The sequence below is a fragment of the Chaetodon trifascialis genome, chromosome 14 (genome assembly GCF_039877785.1).
Source record: "Chaetodon trifascialis isolate fChaTrf1 chromosome 14, fChaTrf1.hap1, whole genome shotgun sequence".
In the NCBI taxonomy this organism is placed as follows: Eukaryota; Metazoa; Chordata; class Actinopteri; order Chaetodontiformes; family Chaetodontidae; genus Chaetodon; species Chaetodon trifascialis.
The window spans coordinates 3,652,120-3,677,064 of record NC_092069.1 but is presented as its reverse complement, the minus strand read 5'-3'; the positions used below and the strand labels follow the sequence as shown (position 1 = coordinate 3,677,064).

The 24,945-nt window shown below is 42.1% G+C and overlaps 1 protein-coding gene across 1 annotated transcript in view; it reads left to right on the top strand.

Annotated features, from left to right (window-relative positions):
• kif6 (kinesin family member 6) overlaps window positions 1–24,945 on the top strand; it is a 67,693-nt gene that overhangs the window by 9,351 nt on the left and 33,397 nt on the right. The window contains exons 6-12 of the mRNA XM_070979481.1: window positions 2,203–2,332; window positions 5,536–5,742; window positions 5,996–6,139; window positions 6,377–6,463; window positions 11,844–11,947; window positions 13,659–13,764; window positions 16,141–16,291. Coding sequence (XP_070835582.1) covers window positions 2,203–2,332; window positions 5,536–5,742; window positions 5,996–6,139; window positions 6,377–6,463; window positions 11,844–11,947; window positions 13,659–13,764; window positions 16,141–16,291 — 929 coding nt within the window. The remainder of the gene's footprint in view (window positions 1–2,202; window positions 2,333–5,535; window positions 5,743–5,995; window positions 6,140–6,376; window positions 6,464–11,843; window positions 11,948–13,658; window positions 13,765–16,140; window positions 16,292–24,945) is intronic.

The window sequence follows — 24,945 nt, the reverse complement described above, 5'->3', positions numbered from 1 at the left end:
CTGACATTCTTGCCCTCATGTTTATGCCTTTGTGCTGCTGACCGCCGTAAGCGAAGGCGTTATGTTGTCAGGTTGTCAGGTTGTCAGGTTGTCAGGTTGTCTGTCTGTCTGTCTGTCTGTCTGTCTGTCTGTCTGTCTGTCTGTCTGTCTGTCTCTTATTATGCACATCCATCCCATTGTCATGAATGTGATATCTAAGCAAGATCTGGAGGGAATTTCCTCAAATTTGGCACAAACGTTCACTTGGACTCAAGAATGAACTGATTAGTTTGTGGTGGTCAAAGGTCAAGGTCACTATGACCTCTGTTCCATTCTTTTGAAAGCGATATCTATAGAACACCTTGATGGAATTTCTTCAAATTTGGCACAAAGGTCAACTTCATAATGTTGTGCAGAGACTCTTTTCTGTCCATTATTTACACCATCACTCAGGAACGTTGTGACCATATTTCACATTTGGTCAGATACTGAGTTGGTGACACTAATCTTGGGTGTTCACCTTCAAACTCTGCTGATTGTTTAGATCTTCTGTGCTGTTGTTTTGAAGATGTGTGAAGCATCGTGTTTTAGAGTTCGTAGCTTCTTTGCAGCAGCATCTATATTTAAATCATTGTCGTCCAGCACAAGCTCATTGGTTCAGCTGATATTGAGCTTCAGGTGATTGTTGTTGCACCATGTGATGAAGATCTCTGTCAGTCCTCTGTGCTCCTCTGGAAAAATAGTCTCTAAGTGAAGACAGCATGTTTCTACCTGGACATTATTCACTTGTGTTGGTGGGGCTGTTTGTTAGCTTTTAATCACATCAAGATTATTACTGTTTTATCAAACTACCTCAATTACCTACATATGTTAACATAATTATCATTCCACCCTCTTTGACATCTCAGGCTAGCAGTCATACTGTCACAACGCTGATGGCGTGATGGAAATGATATGGTATGATGAGAGGAGTCCTTTCAGCCCCATCTGTCCCAGAACACTGTGTTTCAGAGTGTTTGATGTGGGCAACAACCAATCACCTGTTTTTTAAAAGCAAGCCCTGTCTGTTATCATGTTATGAACCCCCGCATAGATAAAGCACATGTGTCAAACTGGGTCGCAGCCCACACACACTTGCAGATGTGGTTTGTTTGGATTTACAGCTGGGTGACTTCAAGGCAATGGGAAGGAAATAGATGACATAACTGACATAATTAGTTTTTAATAATTGCTTCAGTGTTGGATTATTTGGATTTTGACTTGATTTGTCCAATTCTGTCATGTCTGTGCCTTCATGTTAGCGATAGCTGGGCCAGAGACGTTATGTTTTTGGGTTGTCTGGCCATCTGTGAACGCAATATCTCAGGAAAGCCCTGAGGATAGTTGGCACAGGCGTTCACTTGGACTCATGGATGAAGTGATTAGAATTTGGTTGTCAAAAGTCACTCTGTGGAACGCCTGGAGGGAATTCCTCCAATTACAATTTGGCACAAACGGCCGCTTGGAAAATGACCGCACACACTGACCACACAAAGCACATTTTTGACCATAACTCAAGAATTTTCATGCAAATTATGGCGAGATTTCACACAAATGTCTCATTGGATAAAATGATGAAGTGATGACATTTTATATCCAAAGGTCAAAGGTCAACTTCACTGTAACATGACAGTGTTCTGCAGAAACACTTTTCTGTCCATTATTTACAACATCACTCAGGAACATTGTGACCATATTTCACATTTGACTGCTGTGCTGTTGTTTTGAAGATGTGTGAAGCATCATGTTTTAGAGTTCGTAGCTTCTTTGCAGCAGCATCTATATTTAAATCATTGTCGTCCAGCACAAGCTCATTGGTTCAGCTGATATTGAGCTTCAGGTGATTGTTGTTGCACCATGTGATGAAGATCTCTGTCAGTCCTCTGTGCTTCTCTGGAAAAATAGTCTCTAAGTGAAGACAGCATGTTTCTACCTGGACATTATTCACTGGAATCATCAAGTCAATATATTGATAACCTCCATTTCACCAAATACACTTAATAGCTTTTATTGAATAACTTGAATGAATTGAATAAGTTACTTCAGAGTCTTCACTACATGTATTGCATGAGTCTGGACTCACATGCATGGAACTGCAACTTGTCTAATTCTAGTCTTTTCATAATTTCAAGTTAATTTTTTGAGCTGGACTTTCCTTGAACAGGGTTTTATTTCCTTCTCCAGGAAAGTAGTGATCATGGAGGATCCGGACCAGAACATCCACCTCAGGAACCTGTCACTGCAGCAGGCAGCAAATGAGGAGGAAGCTCTGAACCTGCTCTTCCTGGGTGACACCAATCGTATGATTGCAGAGGTAAGAAAGAGGGAAACACAAGCTCAGCAGAAGTTTATGATGTAACTTCCACTTTTTAATTCACACACCACCCATGCAGTGTTCTTAGTAAGGACTGTAGACAGTATGCACAAATACATGACCACTCTCAGAAAAAGGGATGTAAAGGGTATGTTTTGTCCACAAATGCAAAATGGCTGTAAATGCCACCTTAAGACCCTTCTAAAATATTATTTTGGTCCCTTGTGGTCCCCTTTACCATGTTTTCCCCAGTAAAACCAAGAATTCTCTCTGTAATTTCTGTTTATGTTGCAGTGGTTCTTTTCTACACTCAGACACCCAGACTCCCCACACTGATGAGACATGTGGTGGGTCAGCTTTTGCTTTGCAACCTGAGGTTTGGAACAAAGGACTGATCTCACCTTGTTTACTCGTGCTTTAGTTTGTAAGTAAATAACAGACAGTAAAAGTGAACTGGATAATCAGGTTTCAATCAGAGACTCGCTTTTCATTTTTAATGAGTATTTCAAAGTCACTTTTTGATGTGGCTTGGGGTGTTTCTTGAAACAAAACCATTACAAAAGAAATCAAAGATGGTTTCTCTCCATAACTAGCTCGTATCCTGTCACATAGATTTTGTCGACTATGAGAAAATGTGTGCAACAAGTAAGATACTTATTCCACTGAACATAGCCCATTGCCAAAACAATACTGCCTTTGTTTTTCCATATACCTTGAGGACACACTCCCAGTGTCCACTGCTGTTGTACCTGGGGAGACATTTGAGTGGAAACACATTCTTGGATGTTACATCAGTCTGTTGATCAGGCAATGGAGACATTGCTCGGTTCAGCGGGGTGCCTCTGGTACAGTCCACCCACACAGAGACTATTGTGAACTTGTCCTCCCAGGAACGTCCTTACAAGAAGGTTTCTCTTGAACCACAAGCAAACAAACTGTCATCAACATATTAAATTTGTCGCTGCCAGAATCATCCCAAAAGTCCTAGCTTCACATAGACTTCCAATAAAGTTAACAGTGATGCTCTCTTTCTCCTCTTGCTCCCAGCCATATGCATAAAAGATGACACATTCACGCCACACTCAGCAAACAATGAGCTCACTTGGTTTGAGACTTGGCAATCCACTCTCCACTTTTATTGGACAGGAAATCAAATACACCTTCTCAACTCCTCACCCTTCCTTCAACCTCACCAGGAAACATTTCCTCCCATATGGTCTTTTTTTCTGCATCCCTGTTTCGCTACTCTTCTCCTGTGGGGATGCAGGGCCTGCTCCTTTGCCCCTTCCTCCATCCTAACTCCCTCCTGAATGTGTGGGTGAGCAGGGTGAATCAGCAGTCTCTAAACGTTTCGGGGGCTTGGAGCACCAGATTGTCCCTTTATGCTGACCCACTGCAGCACTGTGTGTGGTCAGCATGTGGTGCATGTAAGATCAACATGTGGTCAATTCAGAACACAGGAGACAACTAAGACATGCTTGAGTGGCCCTGTGTGGACACTGTTCCCCCCATGGACATGAGCACACTGTCTGTAACCATTTAAATGTACATGCTGTACTTGATGCCCCCTTTAGGACTCCTAAAGAAACCTTTACATATAACAAAGTTATTGTGTTGTATACATTGCATGCACATTTCAAAATGAACCCAAACTGTCTACCAGTTGGTTCTCAGTGTTGATAAATGCTTTGATAATGACACAACACTCAGAGATACGAACAGTTCTTACATAGGGACAGCTGCCAGTGTATTTGAATACTTATCTAGCATCTAATACATGAATGAGAGATATCTTATAAGTGCTGGTAATGATTTCCACTGTAATACATGCAGAACAGTCACTTACTGTATATGTTGCACTTGGCTAAAACTCACGCAGTGTAGTACAGCAGCCCTGGAATGAACCCTCCCTTCATAAAGGTTATTGTTTTCAGTTTTAGAGAGATGTTGATTCAATTTTCCCATCATTTTGGTGGATGACGTTTGTGTTGCTGTCGGACTGTTTTGGTGTGCATCATGCCGACAAATGTTTCTATTATTTAGCCAACCGTTGCTGCTATAAATAGGGTGGACAAAATAACAGAAACACCTGTCAGTATCATGTATTCCAGTGCAGCCACACCACATCAGGTTGAATCAGCACCTCTTTAAAATCACGTTATGACCTTCATGAAGGAAGGATTCACTGCGGGGCTGTTGTGGGCAGCTTACAGTATGGGCTGCTTTTCAAGGTCTGACCAGCACTGCGTTGTGTTGGTTGGTGAGCAAAATAGCTGTCAGTGTGGAGACACTCTATAACTTTACCTTTGTCCCTTTATACAGTCCTAGGGGTGCCCGTAGGAACAAACATGGCTGTGTGCAGAGTGAAGGGAATTTGGCCTTAGGAAAGAGATGATAGTGGTGGGTTATGATAGAGAAAGGTTTGTCATGAGCTGTCGTGACCATAACATCCAGGTGTTGGCACATTTACACCAACAACATGTCAGGGTCACAGCACCTTTTCAGAATGAGTGGCTTGGAATGTTGACGATGATGTTTTCAAGCAGAGAGGAAAAAGTCGGCCATGACCTTATCTTAGTCAATGACTGTTCCACAGATGGAAAAGAATCTTAGCCTTAATCACAAACTAGTTCAAGTCAAGATGTACCGTATCATCAGGATAACCCCTCTGCTCTAATTAAAAGCTGTTATTTAAAAGCAAAATAATGTGTCCAAGCTGCCGATGTGCTGGGGCAAAAAGACAAAGAAGTCTATGATCAGCACTTCTTCTGTTTATTCTCTCCTTGAGGACGCCACGAGTAACCCATCCTCCTCTAGCTAATAAAGCTTATTTGTGCAGAGTGACTCACACTCTATTTCTGTCTTCTCTTGGCTTCAGCCTGAATTCTGCTGTTCCAGTGACCATCTGAAAATCAACCTCAGTGTCTGTAAAGCCGCCACCATGTGTTTACTGCTCATCGGTTGCACATGGTGTGGCTTTGATCTTCAAACCAGTGGGAGCTAGAAAAAAAGGAATGAAAGGAAACATGTTTTTTGTTGTTTGAATGTGGAAAATATAGCAGATGGAGTGTAAAATCTTTCTTTTTGTAAATCACCATGTGTACTGATTTTAGAGGATTCATAATACTCACACATACACTGTAGAACATTACTGCATTTTCAAAGTGTTCTCTCACCCTCCTCCTCCCTTGTCTCTTCTCCAGACTCCAATGAACCAGGCATCCACCCGCTCCCACTGTATTTTCACTGTGCACTTATGCAGGAGTGAGCCGGGCTCGGCCACCCTGCGGCGCTCCAAGCTCCACCTGGTGGACTTGGCTGGATCAGATAGAGTTAGCAAGACGGGTCTGAATGGACAGCTGCTCACTGAGGCCAAGTACATCAACCTCTCCCTCCACTACCTGGAGCAGGTAGTCACTTCTGAGACATAAGCTTTCATTTAAAACAATATATTGTACAAGTAAGCTAATATTCAAAATATATTTGTTGTAGATAATGAAATACATACTTACATTACCATGTATTTTTACTTGATGGTTTGTTTGCTTTAACAGAACAGTTATGTCCCACACTGTTGGAAATAATAATTGCACTTTCTGTCAAACATGGTACAATACAGCGTTTCATTTGCATATCAGCTCTTTTCACTGCTCTCTTCTTCAGGTGATTATAGCTTTGTCAGAGAAGAGCCGGTCCCATATACCGTACAGGAACTCCATGCTGACCTCTGTGCTGAGAGACAGCCTTGGGGGCAATTGCATGACTACAATGATTGCCACTATGTCAGCTGACAAGAGGAACCTTGATGTAAGCATGGTCTACTTGAAACATGGTGTGAAATAATGCTTTGGCCTTTCTTGCTGCCTCTGGCTAGCTCTGTCAGCAGTGAATATTCATTTTCCCCTCTGAAACTTCATCTGGCTTCTCTGGGTATTTAAATCAAACCAAAACAAAATATTCTTACATTTAAATATTAGGAGTAAAAGTCTTCTCTCTGGCAGAAAAACAAACATTTAAATTTTTTCTTGAAACTGTTTTCTTCAGGAGTCCATCTCTACGTGCCGCTTTGCTCAGCGCGTGGGTCTTATCAAGAACGAGGCGATATTGAATGAAGAACTGGATCCCGTTTTGGTGAGACAGACAGGCACTCACAGCTCTTCACCAGTCACTACAAATACCATAGCTTAGCCACACGATCACACCACAGAGGCATGACTTAATGTGCTGTTTCATTACGGCCAGACCATCCTCATAGCTTCCAGACCTTAAATTGATCAGGGAATGAGTTGTAGTGAAAATCCAGCTTCTAAATGTAACTAAGTGTAACCCACTATGTGCTTAAGTGTCCTCTTTAGGTTTCCAATACCGAATTAGATTTTCCAGAGTCATTCTGAAAGAAGCAGTTTTCCACCTTTAACACGTAGACACGTAACCTGTCCATCTTATGTTATTTAGACTGCTCACAGGTCCTGTTTTCACTCTCTCTCTGTCTTATTTACATGCCTCCAATTCTGTTATGGCATATTTTATCCCAATACCTCACAGCCTCTTGAGAAAGCATCCAGCTGGAGACTGGTGTGTATTTAACCTCCTGACTACCAGTAGTTCAAATTTGTCCTCTGTGGAGGACATTTGTAAACCTGAATATCTCCCACCCACTGCATACTACTGAGTTAACTCCTTCTGCTATCTACAGAGAACATTTAGGGCTTTTCAGTGATACCAAATGTGTAGGGGAGGGGTTTTGGTACCTTTCTCTTTCTCATTAAGGAAAATAGAGTCCATCTGTGCAAGCACATTTTATCCAAAACAAAAAAAATGTTTTCAGTATTCTAATTACCTTACAAAGACAGGGAAATTAAAAAAAAAAAAAAAAAGTAGTCAGGAGGATATCTACACACATTTATGCAAGGAAGCACACATTGCATGCATGGAGCCACAGAGCAATTCCTGCCCAGATGTTGTAGATCTGCAGACACAGTGTAACATTTTAAAAATGAGAGTGGCTTGTCTGTTTACTTCCATTATATTTAATATCTATGAAGTATGAATACATTCTCATAACAAGAGTAGGAGATGTAGAGCAGAGAGAAGGTTTTGGTGAGAATAAATCTTTGCATTGTTGCCACATGCAGTATGTGGTGAAAGAGGCCACTCAACAGTTCTTTACATAGACCTTACACATACATCCACATCTGCCTTTTGTCACATATTTTAGAATGAGTAAAAGGAAATTGCATGAGAGATTTTAGCCAGGTTAGCCATAACAATGGTTTCTCTCCTTTACTTTCTCCTTTTACAATACTTGTCACACCTCCCCCTATTGTAGTGTGCCAGGAAGCAGAGCTGGTAGTTGTTGTAAAAGCCCCTCTGGGGATATACTGTACTAATTCATCACAGCTATATCCGCTTCCTCCTCTCCCACCATGACCTGCCTAAGGATCAACTGCTACTGTATTACTGCTGCTGAGACTTGGCTGGCCACTTGCAAACCCTCCAGAGGTATTTTTAAGAGAGTCTGCGGCTGGCCCAGTAATTGTGACAGTGTCTGGCTGCTCCCAATTGGGTCCTGCACAGTTGCAGCTCCAGGCAAACCCAAACTCCATGGGCAAACTCCTTGTCTCCGTTTATGCCTTTTTAGTGTGTTTCTCATTTTGTTTGTTGCTCCCATCTCTCTGTTTCTCCCTCTATCTCACTTCCTGACTCACTGAAAAAAAAAAGTTAAGCCAGCGGTACAGATTGCAGATTAGAATGATGTTATTTACTGTGGCTTGGGGTAACACTCAGACTCCAATTTTTGGCCTGCCCTGTCTGAAGTCACACTGCCTACTGGACATGCTGACTGTGGTAATTGATTTGAAAACTGGAGTTTGACTTTCACAATCTTGGAGACAGTGTTTGGTGCACTGGTCAGACCACACACTGCCTCAATGGTCCTATACTGTAGCCTGCAGGCTACAAAATGCAGGAACAGCAGGAAACCAGCCACACCAGACAAAATATTTAACTAGACTCTCATGGACAGGGAAAGAATGAGGTGTTGAAAGTGGCCTGTAATCATAATGAAGTCAGCCACAGTGACCGTACCATAAGGATGCTTCTGTTGGCTCCTTTAAGAGTACGAAGATCAGTCTTAATCCTCCAGTTAGACCAGGCTTATCCTGCTCTGCAGTTATCAGCATTTATTGAATCTTATGTTACAGCCTGGTGCAAGGCTGGCAACAAAAAATGAGGCCACACAGATACTGTATATCATTCAAAAGGCATATATTTGACTCAAAGTAACTGACCTAATAAATAGTTACTGAGGTGTTTAAGTAAGATGGTGTGAAATATGGTGTGATGTATGTTAGCTGGTGCAGCAAAGCAAACAAAGGAAGAAGGATGAGGTGGACACAGAAGGCCCGGTTGAGAGAGAGTGAGACTCCCAGAAGGCCATCTTTTATGCCTTTTAGGAAGCCCAGCACAGGTGGGCAGGTAAAAGCAGACGACCCTACCAACTAACTTCCATTATCTGCAAAACAAGCAGCAGAGCAAGACAAAGAGGCAGGTAGACCAAGATGCTTCCACCACCTCAGTGTAGCATTTATTTCAAGTCTGTCCTCAAGGGAAACTTCAGTATTGTGTGTAGGAGTGCTTAGTTTGAGTTGAGCTGAATTGCCATCAAGCTTCTTTTTGTAAACCTTAAAAGATTAAAAGGTTTATTTTGATGTGTTGTTATGCAGCTAAGTGGAGTGTAATAGGAGGCTGGCTGACCCTCCTGAACCTGGACTCCCTCATCAGTGAAAGATACACACATCTCTCTCAAGAAGACAGTTCTGATTAGTGCATACCTGTGAGTCAAACAGAGGCCTGCTTATAGCCCACCAGTGAGACATGTTTAGGATGCAGGTGTGAAAATTCCTTCCCGAGCCCCTCATCCATCTCATCTAAGTGGTTGGCTTTCGTTAGGACAGACAGGAGTTTATAAGTGTAGTGGTGCTCTTTGTCTTAGTCTAAAATGCCTAAATGGCACCATGCATGGAACATAGCCCATGTGTTGTCATTTTGTTGTGGGGGATAAAAGACCTTGCCCACATTGTGTTGTAGAGGGAAACTATGACTCCTCTTCCTTTATTAAAAGAGGCCCCATAATAGCAGCGTGTTTGTGAGTAGCATACTACATAATACATACACATTAGAGGTGCAACCTGTGGTTATACTGCAGTGCTTACAGTTTACTGTGGGGGGTTTTCTGCACAGGATGGATAGTATGTATTCAAGAGGAAGATGTGTAATTTAAAGTTAGGACTGTTTGCACAAGTCAGTGTAATGTTTCAAACTTAATTGTGTATCATGTTGTCAGCAGATAGGTACATTTATTGCATTTTGCATCACCATAACAATCTGTATTTTGCGCTGTTGCACTGACATGGGGTTCCATAGGATATGCTGGCATCATCAGTTACATGAGTCAGTTTTTATTCTGAGTGTATGTAAGCCTGCCATAGTGCTGTGGTACCAGTGTGGGCTCGGCGCTCTGAAATAGACTGCATGATTCCGCTGACCGATGACTGGTGGTCAGCGTTTCAGGATGCAGCTGGGAAAATTACATCAGACCACGGGTTCCAAAAAAGAGATACAGGGAGTGGCTCTGGTGAGGGATGGTCAGCTATGATGTTTAGTGTTAAAAAATATGATATGGGTGGATTAGGGATGAAATTTTCTTTTAGCTAGGTGGCACCTACCCCAAACCACATGCAGGTCTGTTTCTTCTCAACAGCATCTTGAGCTGACGATGTCTGGCTGCATGACTGTTTTTGACTTTCTAGTTAAAAGATGTGTTTGCCAGAAGCAGCCGTTCCTTACTTTGACGAGTCTGACCTTTGACCGTGATTGAGTGTTCACTGAACTTTGGCTCCCTAGCAACTTTGTGTCAGCAGTGTCAGTGTGTTACTCTGGCACACAGTTGCCACTTTCTGTTGTATTTGCTCTTCGCAGCTGAGACAGTTCCAGTCATTCAGTCTGCTTTATTATTTTGTGGTGTGGTCAAATTCAGTGGAGATTGTTAAGTAGGATTTATACTGAAGAGAGAAGTGGGTCATGTGAGAAAAAAAAACAATTGCCACTTGTTTTTTTAGGTGGTTTTGTGTGTTGTCTTGTGCTCTGATTTGTGCAGAATTTTTATTACAACTGGTCTGGCCTCCGTTCAGTCACTAGACCATCCATTGATTTGGTGTTGGCCTGTTTTCCCGACCATTAACATATAATTACGTGCCTCTGTTTAGATGTAATGTAGAAAGGCTCATTCTCTCCTTGGAGAGAATCTGGCAAATGAATGAATGCCCTGTTAACATCTTGTACAACGAGCTGCAGAGATATCAAACTGTTGGTTTTATGAGGTGAGTCAGATCTTCTGGGTTGTCTGTTATGAATGTGGCCTCTTTTGCCGCATACATAATCGTAGCACCTTAAATTGAAGTTATGGCACATAGTAACTAGTTGCTAGTAACTTCAAAATAAGGGCACATGTCAAGTGGGCTAACCTCTGGCTTTTGCTCCTCTTGCTCTGGACCAGGGGATTAAGATAAAATCCCAAACAACAGCTCTCTTGTATAAGGAACAAAGAGTTAAATCTCAGTGCTGTAAGTGATGTAGAGATCTGAGTGCCTGCCTTCAGAGGTGTTACACAAATAATGACATTACCATCAGCAAGTGATACAGCACCTTTGCTCAGTTTCAAACAAGTAACATTTGTTGACATCGAACAAATGACATTGCTAAACCAATTTGAAACGGTTCTGTTTCATGAGAGGAGCTATTGTTACACATGAAATGCCACTTCATCTGTGATCTGAACTCACTGATCCTTAAGGTGCTATGTAGCTACAGGCCAGCTAATGCTTATCTCGACTGACAGGAGGCCATGTAGGTCGACCTCTGTGGACATGGGCCCTTTCAGTGAACGTAGAAGAGAGAACCACATGCTTGTTTCCAAAGATTAGAGGATAGATGTCAACAAGACGAGGTCCAGGACATATTCATGCCTTAAATTATTTCTTGTCATGAAAGTGGCTGTCTCGGGCCTACCTGTGCTCAGCAAGTTGATAACACGATACCTGGGGTACAGATTATGGAGTATACTGCTGTCAGTTTTAATCAGTGAATGACACTTTATGCTGTTCATAAAAACAATGTCCTCGTCCTGTCACACTGTCTCTCCTCTGATCAGGATTTGTGACACTGATGAACATGCCTGCTGTTACTCTTTTGTTTTTTTTGCTTAAGTACTTATTCAAGAACCTATGTCTGGACTTGGTGAGATATTTTGCTTGTTTATATATACATTAACCACACTTGGACAGCAACCAGGCTATTGGCTCAGTGCAGAAGGCCTTAACCAAACACAACTTCTTCACTGAAGTTTGCCCTCAAAATGAAAGATAAGCCGTAACATTGTTTTCAGAGGGATTGTCATTTTGTGTATGTGCACATACAGTAGACCTAACCCTGCTTTTCGTGTGTATTTCAGCTAATGGCACGTTTGAAGAGGGAGATCCAGTGTCTGAAGGACGAGCTGGCCATGTTGACAGGAGAACAGAGAGAGGACCAGCTCACTGTGGAGGAGATCCAGAAGTATGTCACCTCCTTGTCTGTTCAATACAGGCGGTCTGTCATCATGGCCTAGATATTCTGGCCCGTGATGCTATCTCAAGATTTACAGATACCAGATGAGGGAAGGCAACACGCTCACTCAAAGTCCTGAGTTAAGGCAGAAAGTTCAATAGGCGATCACAGGTGTACAGTGTGTGTGTGTGTGTGTGTGTGTGTGTGTGTGTGTGTGTGTGTGTGTGTGTGTGTGTGTGTGTGTGTGTGTGTGTGTGTGTGTGTGTGTGTGTGTGTATGTTGATGTGACCTCGGCGAGCCAGTCATCTCGGGACAGTGTAGATGTGTACAGGGCTGTATTGGCCCCATCAGCCTTTTAGGATGTTTGCAGTGCACCTTAGAGCCAGGAAAGAGAGCAGACAGTCTTTTTTAGACTCTGATTTGTATTTGTGATGCTAAACACCCAGAGATTTTTGAGGAAATATGTTTCATGATTTACAAGTATTTGGGGTTTGTCTAAAGTGCCTACATAATTTATGCTGTTGGATATGCATCGATGCTGAGTTGGAGCCTCACTCCTTAAAGCTTAACCAGGTCTTATGGACTTTCCCAAGGCTGTGTTTCAGCTAGGCCTGCTTTATTTCTGCTCTCATACTCAAATGGCAGAGGAACCCAGTCAGTCAGGGCCAGAGTTCAGGACAGAGGTTCCATGGAGGACTTGGCACATCGCCTGTCCAGTGCTGATGTATTTACTGCGCCTTGGCCCCTGCAGTCCGTCTTTTTATTATTTCCTCTCTACCCGGGTGATTATCCTCGATTTCCCCCTGTTTGTGGTCAAACTCACACAGAAAACTTTTAATAATGCCTGTTGTGACCACATTCACTGGACACGCTGACTTTTTTGTTGCTGTTTCCTCTCCAGTGCATGCCTTCCTGAGTGATTGCCCATATCCTCAGGCACACAGATATTTGCCTTTCCAAATGACTTTTCTGCTGCCTTCACTTCTTTGTAAGATTCACTATCAATCCATTCCTATAAAAGCTGAAGCCAATTTCAATTTGTTTTTCTAAATGCAATATTAGTTTGGTGCATTTGCTACATAATCACCTGATACCTTGCAAAAGTGATTCCAAAACTGTCACATTCTGGCAGTTGAAAGATGATGATCTCACCAAACTTTGTACATGGCATTTAAGGGCTTTCTCCAGAATCCTCCAGACTTGATATCACAAAACCACTGATGTCTCGCAGAACCCTGCAACAGGACAGCTCCGTTTGTTTAAAGCCCTTTGTCATGTAAACCTAGCATGTTTCTGTGCCGAACACGTTACAGCGGAAAATAGAAACCACACGGTGTCGTGCCTACACTGGATCCGTCTGGATGGTTTGCTCTGTTCCAGTGGCTGGTTCCAGAGCTTGAAGAACCAATATTTGGACTATCATCCAGTGGTAGTTTATCAACAGGCCGGCCCAGTGGAGCTGGAGCACACTTTTAAGTAAATAGTTTTCTTTGACTGGACCCACATTTTAAACATTAGAAGCACTCCTCAAATATAGATCTTAACTGTTTGAGTGCCCATTGAGCCTGTGCTAAGTGTGATGGAGAAGGAATGTGGCAGTAGTTTAAGCTTTGTGTGTGTGTGTGTGTGTGTGTGTGTGTGTGTGTGTGTGTGTGTGTGTGTGTGCGTGTGTGCGTGTGTGTGTATGTGTGTGTGTGTGTGTGTGTGTGTGTGTGTTTAGGTTGGAAGGGTTTGTCAAGGCCTTTCTGGATGACCCCGATCCAGATGTGACACTGTCATTGGGACCAGACATGAGAAAAATCACGTACTGTTTCTCCCTGCTGAAGGTAACGTGTTTACACTTTGAGTCTCTCCATGTACAGTTTCCACATGCATATCTCCCTCTGTAACGCTTCTCTCTGTCGTTCCATCATTTCCTATGCTTTGCTTTTCCCTCTCCTTTCCATGGTAGCATCCATGTGCCATTGCCATGCTGATCTAACAGCACCACATATTTTTAGTTCAGGTTGCTATGCTAGTTCTTTTTGAAGTTTTGATTCTGTTAGTCAGTGCTTGAGCTTTATCTTCACTGTAACCACGAGCGGCTGGAAGACAGAGAAATAGGACACATTTGATCAGTGACATGATCGGTCCACGTTTCCCTTCACTCAGCAGGGTCCACCTCACCAATCACCTCCTCCAATTCACTGTCACTGCTGTCCTCTGCTGGGGAATGCCTTGCTAAATTGTCCTGTCATATTTTTTTATTTTAACATAAAAAGCATTAACATTATTTTATCCTCGGGCCTGAATAGCCTAACTGGATATTTAATGCTATTGTATTCTACAAGCTGTGACGAGTAAAACAAGTGAAACTATTTTTAAGATTCAGTAATACCCAATTTTATCCAGTGCATTTTGAATTTATAAAAATAGTTTGTCCTTTAATTATATTATCAGGCCAAAATGCCAAGCATTTTCTTCTTTGTTCGAGAATCTCAAATATGACAATGTGCTACTTGTGTCTGTTTTATATCATTGGAAACTGAACACCTTTTGAATCACCTGTTGGTCAGAGGAAGCCAGTCATTGGTAGGTGTCACTTTGAACCCTGGGACTCTTCTTTGGACTTTCCATAAAGCAATTTGGGTGTTAGATGATAATTAAATAAGGTCAAATTAATTGGTAATGAAAGCCTTCATTTGTTCATCCATCCATCCATTTTCCATACCGCCTATTCCTTTTGGGGTTCCAGAGGGGCTGGAGCCTATCCCAGCTTCAACGGGCGAGAGGCGGGGTACATCCTGAACTGGTCGCCAGCCGATTGCAGGGCAACATGCAAAGACAGACAACCATTCACACTGACACTCAGGGGCAATTTAATCACCAATTAAGCTAATGAGCATTTTTTTTTTTGGTCCGTGGGAGGAAGCCGGAGTGCACGGGGAAGAACATGCAAGCTTCACACAGAAAGGCCCCGCCTGGGGATCAAACCGACAACCTTCTTGCTGTGAGGCACGCGTACTACCTGCTTGCTCCACCGTGCCGCCCCTGCCTTCATTTGTTGATAAAAGTAATCTTATCTAATAATTTGTCATGAGTGGATCATCTTTTTCATGTAGCCATCATTATAAAACTCATGGGGTCCAGACTGAATAGTAAAAACTGTATGTGTTGCATTAATGACTCATTTTTGTGTTTGTCATTGAAGAATGTGCCTGTATATATATTTCAGGAACTGATACTCTGAAGTATCCACCTGGAAGGCACGGTTCAATCAATGTCATATTTGTGTTTCCTGTGTATTTTTTATTTTAGTGGAGTCTGGTCATTTTTGGTTTTGGCTCTGGTCTCAGCCCACTCACAATTTGACATGCAGACATCTGTGGAAAAAATTAGCATTTGAATGAGTTGTTGTAGTTTGCAGAATGTTGGTAGAAAACACTAATTGTTAAAAGGTTTTGTTTAGGAGAAAGTCAGATCAGTTATGGATTTTACTCAACATTTCTAAACAGCCGCTGATGGCCCACTGCTATTAAATGGGCTCAGGGAAAACACTGCTGCGCTCACACTGGTCTTCCGCTCTGGTTTGGTTGGAGTTGGAGCAGCCACCAGAAGCAGTTCCAGATCCTACTTGAATGTCTGTTTATATCTTCTTCAGTTTGTTATGATCTGTACACTCTATCTCCTGTTCAGTTTACATTCCCCTAAGCATCACGCCAGTCATACTCCAGTGATTCTGTAGGAATTTGGATTTCTTTGCTCTTTTTTCTCAATGCTGGGTAGCTCTTTCATGCCCAACTCTCTGCTTGTCCTTGGCTTAGGGTGATATTCAAACACTAGAGTGCATGTCTGCACTCTTTTCAGCACTGTGAGCTCAGATGTGCAGTACAGCCTCAATGATTTAGCACTGTATGTATGTCGTCACACTGCAAGGAGTGGAATGAAATTGGAAAGTTATTTTATAGAACTGGGGAACCTCAGCACAAACAGTATCTTCTTTACTGTACTTCCAGCCTTACCACTCCTCTGTATCTTTCTCTTCTACTGTATCTCCAACTCTAATCCTTTAACATGTTTCACACCTGTCCATAAACCTGGAGTATCTCTGAAATTTTAGAACTGTATTGCAAACAGGGAAACAAGGGGAAGTAAATTAATATTTAGAAAAAGAAGCCATTGCATTTAAAGTCAGTAATCTTTCTTCTATGGTTTTTGTACAGATAATTATCATGGACAAGCAAGGACAAAGAGGAAATAGGCGCAATGATGGGCAAGAGTCACCAGCAGCAACAGTGAGTGAAGACAGTCTCCACAGTGCAGCAGACGTGACTAAATTAAAGAGGATGCTAAGGGAGCGTGATAATGAGATCAGTATCCTTTGACATTTTGGGGGTCGGCTGACAACAATAGATTTTGTTGATGACTCTCACAAACAGAGTTTGAAAGTACAGCTAACTAATGTGAGTTAATGCTAATGTTTGAACTTCATGGGTCAACTGAGAAGTCCATAATGATGTTTCCACGTGACACATTTTAAAATGAGAACCCTGTAAAAGGGTCTGACCCAAACATGGAAAACCAGCTGCGAGTAGCATCATCATCATCATCATCATAAGGTAAGTGTGATATATGTGTTCAGTAATTCAATAGGGGGCCAAGGCCACCCTGATACAATTGGTGTTCCCCAGTCACGTGTGCATATATACAGTAAATATGCACAATCACCAGTGTCCCAACCCCCTCCCCCCACCCTTGTGTGCCACCCCTATGAAAAATTGGAGGTGCCACCAGGTTCCCCACCCCTGTTTTAATATGTACAAGGGAGTAGCATTGTTTGTCTATTTCAGTGTAGAGTTAGTTCACCCAGGGACATGGTATTAAACATCAAATAAAGAGAATGAATGAATAAATAAATAAATAAATAAATAAATAAATAAATGTAGATTAAGTAAAATGTTATTCATCCTAACATGACTCTTGAAATATTTGCATGTTTACTATAGAAAAACGTACTTGGACAAACAATGCAGTTTTAGGCTATCCTTAATTGTTGGTATTTTCAAACTGTGCTTCACTTATACAAGATACAAAGACTTGAGAATATGAGGAATAAGCCATGAGTTTGGGAAATGTAATGAAAAGTTTTATTAGATTGCTGGACTGTGAACTTACCTGCAATAAACACTGAGCTGCTATTTTTATTCCAAATTGTGATACAGGTGCATCTTGGCTCACAGACTGTGACATCCACAAATGGTGGATGTGTCAGTATTTTTCTAATGTAATCTGTAATTGCATAAATAAAGCAGAAAGCTGATAACATGCCCATTGCCTGTGGACGTACAGTAATGCTTGGCAATATAGGCGGTAAGCTAGCCAGACATGCTAACATTTGCATCTTACATTGGAGAAGATAAAGACAAAATGTAGTCCATTCCTCACGTTTGCTTTTGTGTTTTAGGTTTTTAGATACAAGCTGAGATCACTATTCTAGAGTCTCATGCACACAACATGGTGCCTACCTACAGTTACTAAGATATATTTGGTCAGTTGTTGTTTGGAGGTGTTACAGATTGTAGGTGATTCGTATTATTCAAAATACCTAAATACAAACACCTCACATCCATCCCATTCTAGTGTATGCGACATCTCAGGACTGCCAAGGTTGGCACAAATGTTTACTTGGACTCAAGGATGAACTGATCAGAATTTGGCAGTCAACTCAAGAATTCATATGCTAAATATTACAAAAATTTGCACAAATGTCTCAGGATAAAATGATAAAGTAATGACACTGATATCCAAAAGGTCAAAATTCAACTTCAATGGAGTACTAAAGAGATTCTTGGATTTATTCCCCGCAGAAACACAAAGTCAAAGTACTTGCACGGGTGGAATTGAGGGAAAGTGAAAAGGTACAGGTAAAAAGAGGCAGTGGACAAGATCATGTATCAAAAGGGAAGCCCCCTGCTGTCTTCAGCCTCACCAGGCCAAACGTGGAGTGAGCAGAGACAATGACTACAGTGCATGTGGGGAATTTGCATTCCTAACTGATAAAATGGGAATGAATTCCCAAAAAATAAAATGAGCACAGTAGGTTTCAACTCAGCTTTAAATTTGTCTGCATCCAACCTCACAGTTTAATCACACTTAGTGTTGATAGTAAAATCTTTATTAGCAGATATATATCCCAAAGTAAATCTGCCTGTATTATTGCATGGTTGGATTACAGCACTTCTACAAACACAAATTATGAAAGTAACTCATCTTGCATTCACCACCAGTACATGTGTATGTTCTGTCTTCATCTAATGACTGCAGTTATTCATAATTACTATTAATCATAATTATGTTATTTGTGTTTTAACATGATATTTTTATGGCTTTATGGGATTATTCTTCCCTCAACCCCTCTTGCTGCAGCTTGCCATTAGATCACAGCTCATTGGTTGGAAAATTGAGATGTCTGCTTGATTATTTAGCCACAAAAAGTCAGCTCTCCAGAATAAATAGAGTATTATTGTGCAGATATTTCACTGTAGTATTTCTTGGACAAAGTTTTGTAATGTGAAATCCCCTCTCAAAATGTCATACACTGGTTTTCACATGATATAAATGTAATTACCAAAGTTGGTACTGTGTGTTTAAATGCATATATTTCAGACAGTAATGCACATGCTTTCTTGACCATATTACCTCTGTGTTTTTTCATTGTGAAGTTTGTATATAAAGTTTCAGTAGCCTAAACTGTCAGTCCCTTTTTCATGGTGGTCTGTCTGCAGCATGTAATACTGCAATTTGGTGTGACAACCCTGAATGGATGACATAATTTCCAGCCAGAGCCCTGAAAACTATGTAGATTTAGATAATTTCTACAATTTAAGCTTGCATCTGCTAGCTAATCACCATGCTTTCCATGTCTGTATAAGTATTCCTTCCACTGGGTCTGCTGAAACAATTACTGAGAGCTGGTGTTAATTTTGTCTTTTTTTTTTTTTTTTTTTAAATCTAGTCTTAGTCCTGGGTCAAATGTCCTTGTTAGTTATTACCATATCAGTCAATCTCATCCTGTTTTATTTTATTTATTTCTTATTTCTTCAAATTTTAGTTGATTGAAAGGCTGAGTGTGTTAGTCAACAAAAACTGTTAAGTCATTTGCTCCATTTAAACTATTGACATGTTAGTCTTTTTTTAGTCATCAGATTGTATTGAACATGTCAGTTAATTTCATCAAGCCAAAACCAATATTTTTTTGGAATTTTAGTCAAACTTATTTCACAAAAGATTTTGTCATATTTTGACTGATGAAGAACACAGCATTCCTCAAAGTATCAGATCTACTGGTCTAATTCTATCAATTTAAGGAATACGTCAGATTCATTTTGATACCAATCAAAACAATGGCAAAATACATCAGTTAGTAAGATATGTTATAAGAGTACATTACAGTACATCCAACTACATTTTGGAAGCTGAACAGGAAAAGGGCTAACACTGGAGATCATGAAGGGACTCTCTTGTCCATGCTAGCTGTAATGAAGCTCACCTGGCCAAGAAGCTAAGCTGAAATGGCAACCACCAGCCAAAGCACTGCAGCCCTGACTGCAATCACAGTCAGAAATGGACTGTGTGAGTGAAAGAAATGAAAGATATGAACATTTTAATCCCTGGTTGTAAAATGGGGCAAGGAGTGACTGAAAAACCACAAGTTCACTCAGCACAGGTTATAAAGCACAAAACCCTTGGTGTGTGCTAATAGGGACAGTTGCTACTTTCAAGATGGCATGGTCAACACACAAAATAAAGACCTTTGCTCCCATTTGCATAATCACCAAACGCATACCCAGCCATTAAAACTGCACAACAGAGCTATGCCACCAGCTGTTACTGTTGCAGCACCCCATGCAAACTTGGGGGAGTTTCACCCAGAGCACACCCATCTCCAGCTACGCCCCATGCTGCATATGCCCAGTGGTGCACACCTCTTGTAAACCGCCAACAGACACTAACTATGGACATTAACAGAAAAGGCACATGGGACATAGTCAGACTGTCCAGTTAAAGGGCTCTCTCCTCAAAGGTGAGCGGCCCAAGTTGCGTGCATGTAAGCTTCACTGTGCACACTGCCAGCGTTCATCTGAGAGTGAGGAAGACAATGATCTCAGACAAAAGAGGGCCCACCTTATGTCCTGGTCAGTATGATAGCCCCACTCCATGGAAGGAGCTCATGCACAGATTTGGAGCTGTGCTAAGCCTTATTACTGGTCAGAAGAGACAATGGCACAGAAATCTGTGGTCCTCTCAGTGGAACTACAGCCACCTGGTGGAGGAGATACAGACTGCAGGAGGGCCTTCCTTCAGAGCATGCAGTTGCACTGACTGACAGACTGACTGACTGGTTCTTTATTGATCCCAATTTGTGAAATTATTTTGTTGCAGGAGCAATTAAACATACAGACGAACACAGAGTGTGAAGAGAAAGCGTCCACAAACTGGGTTAGGCTCTTCATGTTCTACAAAATGACAGATATGAGAAAGTGTCAGTAGCCTACAGTGAAAGGACTGAGACTGAGAAGGATGCCATAGGCATTGAAATTTTCACTAAGGTTATAGGTGATACAGAATTGTACAGTTCGAACAGTGGACTACCAAAGGAACAGCATCATACGTCACCAGCCTCATGGCACTTGGGTGCTTATGACATGATTGAAGGTAGGCCCTGTGCTGTTGTGATCAGGAGGGACATGTGGAGAACTAAGTGGAGCTTCAGCAGCCTCCTCTGAAAGCGTCTGCTGTGTCTGCTGTGCTTCAAGCCCAAAGTGAAGAAATGAGCATTCACAAGGTTATGCATGAACTGGTGGTGTGTCCGGGACTATGGGGTATTGAAAAGTGTGTTGCCTCTGCACCACTACAGTGCTGTTCATCCATATTTTAGAGCTCCACTTTAGCCTTCAATTATAGAGTTTCTGCTTAGTGTCGGACCTGGTGACACACCTGTTCTCAGTGAAGCCACCGTCCTGTACAGATCAACAACTGCCGGGTGACCGTGCATTTTCTGGTTGCATATATAGCTGGTGATGAGGCTCTGTTAGGCCACCCATTCCTGACCCAAGTCCGAGCCTGCCTTGATTTTGGAAACCACCGCAGTGTGCTGTTCAGAGAGGAATTGATGTACCCACAAAGCAAACCAAAGGCACATGCAGTGAAGGTGGCCCTGTGGTGCTAGAAGCTGAACAGGAGGCAGCACCAATTTCAGGTAACCAGTTAAATGGGAGGTGATGCTGAGCCCCAACAAATAGTCAGTCAAGGGACACAGGGTGCCAGTTGCCTGAGTTCTGGTGTAAGCTCAGCCCCTTAAAACTGCGCCCCTCTACAACTTCAGTCCTGGCACAGCTGTAACCATAAGAAAGGAGGCCTCTATGGGGTTCTTTTAGCCTTCCAAAGTCATACAACTCACAGAGACCACAGCTCAGACTGAACTGACTGCAAGCTGCAGAAACTTTATGCCTAGAATTCCACAACACGGTGGAACAGCTCCAGCTAGCACTGCACAGACCAGCCTGGTGCAGCATGACATTGCAACCTGGCCAGGTATCCCAGTCAAGCAGCCACCAAGCCAGGTGTCTTGACCGAAACAACAGAATGCTGACCAAAAGATACAGCAGAGCTTGAAAGCAGGACTGGCATTCTGCAGCTGCTGCTGGGCATCACCCACAGTGTTGGAATGTAAAAGTGATGGGGCATACCATCTCTGCATAGACTGAACTCGTTGCCTACATCCAAGACACACTGGGCCCCCTCTCCACTGCCAAATGGTTCAGCACTCTGGACCCTGGCTTCAGCTACTGACAAGTTGAACTAACCCCTAGAACACGCAAAGCAGCAATCTGCACAAGAAATTGACTGTTTCAGTGGAATGTCATGCTGTACGGACTGTGCAATGCTACAGTGACATTCCTGCGAATAATGGACTGTGTCTTGGCCTGCATGCAGTGGAAGACCTGCCTAGTTTACTTGGATGATATCATTTTGTTGGGCACGCTGCAATGGCTGGGCCAGGTGTTTAAGCCACATCACCTGGCCAGCCTGAAACTGAAACCTACTAGGTGCTGGCTTTTCCACCTCCATGTAACCTACCTGGGCCACATTGTCTTGAAAAGCAGTATGACCACAGACCCCAGCAAAGACCAGATGGTCCAAAAATGGCCAGAATAGAATGGAACAGAATTACTGCAATGCAAGGCAAGAATTGCTAGCCGTGGTGGAGTTCATATCACATTACTGGCACTGCCTCCTGGGGCAGCCCTTCACTGTGCACACCAACCACAGCAGAATTCGGTGGTTAACAAAGGAAAGAAGCTTGAGGGAAACTCACAAGATGGCTCAACAGACTCAGCAAGTACAACTTTGAGATCATCCATTGCACTGCTCAGCTACACAGCAATACAGATACAGGAGTCCCTGCTACCTGTCCTATCAGTGTAAGCTGCCAGGCTCTTCTCTTCACCCAGTGAATGTCAGTCACTATGCACAGTACAAGCTGGACTCTGACATCAACCAAATTATTCTTGGTCCAGTGGGACTGTCAGCAGTGAGTCTAGTGGGGGTAGACAAAGCTTTGCCTGCTGACAACTTAAAGCCCCCTAAAAAAATTTGCCTGACTAAGACCAACAATGCTGACCTGTTTTGTGGCTAGTCTCTCAAGGAGCTCTCAAGGAGCTGCAGCAAGCCAGGAAGCTGACCCAGACATTGCACATATCAGGCACCTATCTTGATACTTTTTCATGTCTCTGACATATTCTACAGATATAGACTTCGAATCTGTAGTGAGAGTTTGCTGTGATATCAGTATGACTATCAACAAATCATTTTCACAGTCTATTTTGACTGAGAACCTCACATGTCACATAGAAAAATAGGAGAGACGCAGAATCTCTAGATGACCTCTAACCTGTTAACATGGGCACTGAAATGAAAAGCAAGAGCTTCCATGATGCATATGTGAAGCTAGCAGTCTGGAGGAGTCTGACTCTACCGTTAGGTCCTTCAGAAAAGAGGGAGCTGGATGACTGAGATCCAGACAACAGGGAGCTTTGAAGTCTTTGGGAGCGTCACTTTCTCGTGGTTGCGAGACCCTAACCCTGAATCCCCCAGAAAGGACACTCCTGAGAATTGTCAGGAGTAAACTTAGACAGGAAGCAAGCCAACTCAGGAAGGGGACGTGACTAGAAGCTTGGAGGCCGGTGGCTAGATGACTCAGGAACTGGATCTCACAGGAAGCTAGCAGGCTGAGGTGCAGACTGGAAGCTAGTCGGATGGATACTAGCAGGTAAAGGTACAGACTGAAGGCTTGCAGGCTGCAGATTAGATGGATCAGATGCAGACTGGACATACATGAAACCAATGTGGATAGGTCTAGGACAGCTGATGGCTAGGGAGGCTGGTGAACCAGACAGGATCGAAGTCCTGTTCATACTGTCACACTTGTACATATGGAGAAACAACGAATACAAGGCCAAGGACCCAAATGCAGACTATGAAGTCAGTACAGATCAAATGATTTTTACAAAAAAAAACCAACAACAATAAAAAACAATAAACAAAAGGCTTTGTGAGGCAGCAAAAGGTCAAATCCAAAGAAAGCAGTCCAAACAAGCAAACAAATCCAACAGGGTACAGGCTAGAAACCAAAAATCAAATGAAAGGCAAAGTCCAGGAAAACAAAGCAAAGATCCAAAAGCAAATTAAGGGGCTTGTCACACAGTACTAAGACGAACTGGCACTGAGTGAGAGAAAACGCAGAGTTAAATCCAATAGAGAGGCTAGGCTAATAAGGGACAGGTGAAACAAATCAACAATCACAAATGAGGGGAAAAACGCAAAGACAGTAAGTAAAAGAAAAATATGACACAAGGAGACACTCTACTGTACAACATAAAACAGGAAATAAGTCATGACACATAAACTGCAATAGGGGATTGCATCCCATACCCTTTAAATGCGCAATACCACATTTGCCCAAGTAAACATATCATACCTCCTGATACTGATCCCGATCTTCCAGGTAGCCAGTGGTGTCAGGTCATGCCAGTATGATACAAAAGTAATAAAGCATGGACTTGAAACTGGCTTGAATGGGCAATTCATCACAAGGACCTAATAACTAACTTCATTTTGGTAGTTACTTTCATTAAACATTTAGCAGCAAACTCTTGAACTCTTGTTCATAGATGTTCTAAACACTACCTGATTATACACATTCTACCAACATTACTGTAACTATGCTGCACGATTTCTGAGAGCTGTAGACACACAATGGTAACATGTTACCCTGTAACAGCAAGTTACTATTCAGATCACTAGGTTGAACATACAGTACCACAAATACAGCCAAACTGCATGGTTTAATTCCCATGGAAGCAGCAATGCTACTTATCGTATGTGCCTACTTTGTAGACTTACCTTTGGGTACCTTAGACAACAAGCATCTCCAAATGCCTGCAATTAGTGTATACTTTCAGTTCAGTCTAGCCCAACCAACATTTTTAAGATTTAAGATTTCAGTTTTTGTTAGTATTCAAGTTTGCATTTACCACAGAAATATTTTTAGTATACTGCATATCCATGTTGTATTCTGAGGCTTGACAATAGTATCCCATCCATTTATTTAATTCAACAACTGAGGTGGAACATGGCTCTAACTATTGTGTAATAGTAGTGATCCAGGGAAATAAAGTTGCATTTTTATTGAGAAAAGATTAATGGTAGTATTTACAACTAGCAGATGATTCCATTTTCTTTTGGCTGCCATGTGCTGTCAAATGTATCCAAGACAGATTTGCCTAATACTGTCATAATTGCAACAGTGATGGGGCACAGAAGTTATCTCACAGTGTTTTTACTATACTGGCAAGAGTTTCCTGGATTCCCTTAACAAGTCTGGCCATTGTTCAGTATGATTTCCTCCTTCAAGACATTAGTCCTCAAAGGACTCCACAGCCTCATCAACTGAAAAAAAATCTCTG